Source organism: Anomalospiza imberbis, chromosome 19, assembly GCF_031753505.1.
Source record: "Anomalospiza imberbis isolate Cuckoo-Finch-1a 21T00152 chromosome 19, ASM3175350v1, whole genome shotgun sequence".
NCBI lineage: Eukaryota > Metazoa > Chordata > Aves > Passeriformes > Viduidae > Anomalospiza > Anomalospiza imberbis.
The window spans coordinates 7,190,906-7,196,523 of NC_089699.1; the positions used below are offsets into that span (position 1 = coordinate 7,190,906).

At 57.7% G+C, this 5,618-nt stretch overlaps 1 protein-coding gene across 2 annotated transcripts; it reads right to left on the reverse strand.

Annotated features, from left to right (window-relative positions):
- Positions 1-3,436: 3,436 nt before the first annotated feature.
- On the reverse strand, positions 3,437-4,681 carry LOC137485320 (GTP-binding protein Rhes-like). Of its 2 annotated transcripts, XM_068209792.1 has the most exons (2): positions 3,692-4,681; positions 3,437-3,658 (listed from the first exon to the last, which is right to left on the reverse strand). In XM_068209792.1, the coding sequence occupies exons 1-2, from the start codon at positions 4,309-4,311 to the stop codon at positions 3,532-3,534; spliced, it is 747 nt and encodes a 248-aa protein (XP_068065893.1). In that variant the 5' UTR covers positions 4,312-4,681; the 3' UTR covers positions 3,437-3,531. The 2 variants fall into 2 exon arrangements, with proteins under 2 accessions (XP_068065893.1, XP_068065894.1); XM_068209793.1 differs by lacking the exon at positions 3,437-3,658 and having other exon boundaries at positions 3,682-4,678.
- Between the last annotated feature and the right edge of the window lie 937 nt (positions 4,682-5,618).

Here is a 5,618-nt window from a genome sequence, read left to right on the forward strand (position 1 = left end):
CAGCGTTTCCCCGGCGCTGCGCCTCGCTCGGCCAAATCTCCTGAAGACAAACACCCTTAATCACCCCTTCAACGAGTAAGTGCCGCTTTGGGCTTTAAAATGTTTTGCTCTGCCCTCGGGTGTCCTCGGCGTGGGTGTTGGTGCCGAGGCCGCCCATCAATCAGGGGCTGAGCAAAGTGCAGCAGCCAGCGCCAGGGAGGCAGAGCCCGCGGCTCCCATCCCCTTCGATGGGATGTGCGACACGACGTCGAGAGGAATGAGGGGTTTGTCTCCACGAACACGCTGGTAGATAAAACCAGCACTGAGAGATAAAAGAAACAGTGGGAAGGATTCCACTGAGTGACGAGTGGAAAAAAAAAAAAAAAAAAAAGATATTTGGCTTTACAAGCGAAGTGTAGGTTCGCTGATAAATGGGATTGGATATTGAAAGATGAAAGAAACAATGGGGGAAACCCATAAATTCCATAAGAATTAAAAATTTAAAGGGAGGGTTACACATTACAGGGAAATCTTTGGTATCAGGTGTTCTGGGAAGTCAAATTGGATGCTGAAAAATGAAAGAAACAATGGAAAAAACCCTAAATTCCATAAAAATTAACAATTAAAAGGGAGGGTTATACATTAGAGGAAAATCTTTGGTATCAGGCATTTCAGGAAGTCTGTGCCTCTCAAGTACCTCAGGCAATGGGGAAAGAGAGAAGGGAAATGTGGCCGGGAAATTGGGATAAAAAGGAGGCTGCGTCCTCCAAAAATTGGAGAGACCCCAGGGGAATGCCCCATGGCCTCTCCCTTTATTGGAATAAAGTAAAAGGACTCCTCTGTCTCCTTTTTGGACATAAACCTCTGATGTTTGTGGATTAATTTTCCTGACAATGTGGAACAGAACAGGAGGGAACACACGCAGCTCTTCCCCCGGGGTGATGCGGGTGAGCGTGGGGACAGGGAGGTCAGTCTGGAGTGGTCCAGCTGGGGGAAGGAGAGCTGGAAGATGTTCCAGATCTTTCTGTTGTTTTGAGAACGGGAAGAGCAGCCATCGGTTCTGTGAGTTCACTGCGATGGTTTTTTTGTAGAGAAAACAGCACCAGAGCCCTGAGCACCAGCCGGGAGCAGGAGCGAGGGGCTGTACGAGGCTGGCAGGCATTGGGTGAGGGGCAATGGGTGCTGGAGAGCTCCTGCAATGGCTCCGCTCTTTGCTGCGTGCGAAGCTCCTGCACCTCGTGCATGTCCCTCTGCAGCTCCAGCATCTCCTGCATGTCCCTCTGCAGCTCCTGCACCTTCATCAGCAGCTCCACCACCTCCTCCTGCAGCTCCGACACCTCCTTCACCTCCCTGTGCATCTCCTGCACCTCCCTGTGCATCTCCTGCACTTCCCTGTGCATCTCCTGCACCTCCCTGTGCATCTCCTGCACTTCCCTGTGCATCTCCTGCACCTCCCTGTGCATCTCCTGCACCTCCAGCGTCTCTGTTGCTGCATCAGTTGCAGCTGCAGCATCTCGGTCAGGATCCCATCTGCAGAGCAGTGGCTGCTGTGCCCCGCAGGTCTTGGGCTGGGGCTGGCTGGGAGTTGGGGTCCTGGAGCCCCCGGGGGTTCCTGCTCTGCCCAGGGGAGGCAGAGATGGGGCACAGGGGAGAAGCTCGGGGGGCTCTGCCTGTCTGAGCCTGGGGAGGCCGCTGGGACCCCCAGGAGCAGTTTCCAGGCCATACCACGGACTTCACAGGAGGGGCTGGCAGCCAGCCTTGCCCATCCCAGCTTCCTCCTTTCACAATGCAGAGAGATTTTCCTTCTGTTTTTAGCACAATGCTGTGAACCGAAGGGCCTGGTGCTCCTGATCCTGCATCACCCAAACCAAAACCCGCCCTGGGAGGCGTGGGACTGCTGCAGGGCTGGCTGGTCAGTGAGAGAGGGCTCTCACTGCGTGGCTGTGGCAGCCCTGGCCGGGGCTGAGTGTGGGCAGGGCTGGCAGGGACAGCGCTGGCAGGTGTCTCCAGGTGGGCACATCCCTGTGCCTGCATCCGTCACGCCCAGCCCCGCTGTGGGCGGGGGGCTCCACGCCGGGTCAGCTGCCCAAGGTGAGCTGCTCCTGTTCATTCCCTGCAGGCAGGAGCCCCGTTTCCCCAGGAAAGGCTCCATCCTGAGCAGCTCTGCGTGTCCTCGTGGTGCTGGGCAAGGGACAGCCACACACCTGGGCAGAGTCATGGTGGCAGCACGAGGTACACGGCTCTGAGACAGAGGTGAGGGCAACCTGAGCCACCACAGAAGGTGCTGGTGGCACCTGCCTGTCCCCCCTGCTGCCTGTCCCCCCACACCTGTCCCCTGCAGTGGCTTTCCCCAGCCTCGTCCCACACCAGACCCCAGGAGGAGGGTTTTGCCTGCCTGGAGGTCGCTGTCGTGGCTCCAGTGCCCACGGGAGAGGTGGCAGCAGGGTGTCCCAGCAAGTGATGCTCACGGGGAGGCTGGGCTCTCCCTGCTGGCACCTGCTCTTCTGGGAAGGGGCTGGAATCCCCAGGTGCCTCCCCAGCTGATCAGGGGTCCACCATCCTGTAGGGCTGGGCTTCTGAAAGCTGCAGACCCCGAAGTGCCCATCCCCCTTGGGTCTGGATCTGGGGGGTGACTCTTTAATCCATCAAGCTTTGATATCTCTATTTCTGGTGTGTGTGTGTGTGTGTGTGGCTGCTGAGGTTAAGTGCTCATTACAGCCAGGCTGGGCTGTGTGAGGGGAGGGTAAATCAGTTCTGGGCACACTCAGAACAGCAAACACAGCTCTTCTGTGCCTCCCCCTGCACCTTTTATTATCTCCTTTTAACATGTTTGTGTTTTTATTTCAGTGGATGAGCTGTCTTTTAATGGCTGGGTGTTATTTTCTGTACTCAGAGGTCAGAAGGTGTTTTATTGTTGGTCTCTGCTGCTTGGTAAAGACTTCAGTGTCGGTAAATTATTAGAAAAATTATAACCCTGAATGTCCTGGCACTGCCAGGGGAGGCTCCTCCAGTGCCAGGACACTCCACATGAGGCTGGAGCACAGAGGAGGGAAGACAAAATGCAGTGATAAGAACATAAAGCACTGATAGCAGGCACTGCAGCACCTGAAATGCAGGAGAAAGAAACCGAGACATTTTCCAGCTCCACTTTGCAACAATTTATTGGGAATGCTTAAAAAAAAAACCCAAACAGAAAGAGAACAGAGAAAACCAAACTGACGCACACAGCACCCTATCACGTGCTCTACACCAGGTACAGACTCAGGACTGCTTGGACACTGGATGTGCTGTGGGTGCCAGAGCCATGCCAGGAGGTTGGAGGTGCTTGGGACAAGGTGACACCGGACCGGAGTGTCCTGGGACAGCGGCACGGGCAGGGCTGGTGCCCACATCTGCCAGGGCCCTGGCGTTTGTCCCCCCTGCCCGTGCCTGCCAGCTCCCCTCAGCGCCCTGGCTGACCCACGGCTGCTCCCCAGGTGAGCCTCCTGCTTTTTTGGGAATTCCCCACGCCCATCCAGCAACCAGCATCCCTTCCAGCATCCCACCTTCTTGTCAACCCTCCGCTCCTGTGGGCTGGGTGGGGAAGAGGAGGGAAGGGGTGGGAGGCAGCAGGGGAGGTTTTGGCCGAGGCAGTGCCTCTCCCACCCAGCCCACCTGAGTTTCCAGCCGGTGCCGGTGCCTTCCCAGGGGCCCCGGGCGGCCGGCTCAGCACACGGAGCAGCTGTTGGTCTTGTTCATGGGCGGCCTGAGCGCCTGCTCCTTGGGCAGCGTCTCCCTCCTCTTGCAGAGCGCGGGGCTGAGCCTGCTGGGCAGGTTGGCCTGCTGCAGCAGCTCCCTGAACACCTCCAGGACGTTCTCGTTGTCCTTGGCCGACGTCTCCACGAAGCGGCTGTTCCAGTCCAGCTCCACCAGCGACAGCGCGTCCTCCACCGGCACCTGCCGCTCGCCGCCGCTCTCCGCCTTGTTGCCGACCACCACGATGGGAGGGAACTTGTCCTCCTTCACCTCCAGGATCTCCTCCCGCAGGCTCTTGACGCTCTCGAAGGACTCGGCATCATCCACGGCGTAGACCAGGGCGAAGGCGTCGCTGTTCTGGATCGAGAGCTTCCTCATGGCCGGGAAGGAGTAGCTGCCGCTGGTGTCCAGGATCTCCACCTTGACCGTGGCCCCGCACACCTCGTACTCCTTGCTGTGCAGCTCCTCCACCGTGCGCCGGTGCTTGGGCTCGAAGGTGTCCATCAGGAAGCGGCGGATGAGCGAGGTCTTGCCCACGCCGGCAGCTCCCAGGAAAACCAACCGGACGTGGTTCTTCTCCTTCACCACCGGGGACATGGCTGGCACGGAGGGGACAGGATGCTCCGCAGCTGGTGCTCAGCCCGCAGGTGTCCCTGGGTGACTGCAGCCCCGGTGTGTCCGTCTGTCCGTCCTCCCTGCACTGACTCAGCACAGCCAGGGAACGTTGGTGACACCGCTCCGCAAACTTCTCCCGCCTGCTTTGCCGCGGACTCTACAATCCCCAAGTCCAGCTCATTTTTTTTATCCTGGTTCCTCTCTGCCATGTGGCACCAAGCTGTCCAATCTCTGTGGGTTGTGGGTGCTGGAGGAGGGAGGGCAGGGAGGGAGGAGAGAGGGGTGCTCCGGGCCAATCCGCAGAGTTCAGTCCTGGAAAGCCACCCCAGCCCTGGAGTGCAGCAGCAGCGCTGCATTGCTGCCGGCACCGCGGCCGTCCGGCACCGCCAGCTCCCCGCAGAGCCACGGGGGCTGCTTGGCGTGGGCTCGCTGGCAGGGGGACGCTCAGTGGCCATCCCCAGCCGTGGCGTGGCTCGTGGCCAGGGGCTGGACAGTGGCACCCGCGGCGTTTCCTGCGCCTGCCCGGGGCTGGGCGCTCGTTTGCAGACGGGGCTGCTGCGAACGTGCCCAAGTCTCCAGTGAAGCGATGAAATATTTGGCTGGAGGGGGAAAATAAGCTCTCCCGTCTGTCACAACCTCCTCATTCAGCTGTCAGTTAGCAGTGATTTTTGTGAAATATTTAACCACAGGGGGAAATAAAACCTCCGTGAAGACGATGCACGGCGCTCTCCGGGAGCAGATGCCGGGAGCCACCGGGAGCAACGGCCCTGAGCCAGGAGTGGGGTTGCTCTGGAGGTGCGGGCTGCCCCATCCAGGTGTGTTTGCTCAGCACTCACCTTCCATCCCATGCTGGAGCTGTCTCAGAAGCTGATTCATGCAAAGTGCAAACACAAAGGGAACTTGCACAGAAGTTCAAATAAGTTTCCAACCTAAATTTGTGGATCTGTGGGTTTTTGGAGCTTTAACATGGGTTTTCTTTCCATAGCCAACTACCATTTCTAGAATTTAGTTCTGGATGAATTTGTTCTGTTGATTCCAAAACCCTTTTCACTGGAATTATTCCTGCCTTTTAATTCTCCAGTTATTGTACATTTTAGCCATGTTAGGAGCTTTCCCAGCTAATCTTATTATCAGGAGAGCCAAGAGATTATATCAGGAAGAGCAGAGTCCTGTCCTGTATCAGCCTGCCCTGGGAGAAGGGAAAGGTTGGGTCCCCAGCAGGACTGACAATGGGATTGGTGTCCAGTGCCCCACAGCATCCCCTGGTGATGCACCTTCCCTCACCAACA

Coding starts and splice junctions, on each gene's coding strand:
- LOC137485320 (XM_068209792.1), bottom strand. CDS start 4,311: ATGTCCCCGGTGGTGAAGGAGAAGAACCACGTCCGGTTGGTTTTCCTG. Junction 3,659..3,691: donor AAGACCAACAGCTGCTCCGT/GTGCTGAGCCGG, acceptor GCCCCTGGGAAG/GCACCGGCACCGGCTGGAAA.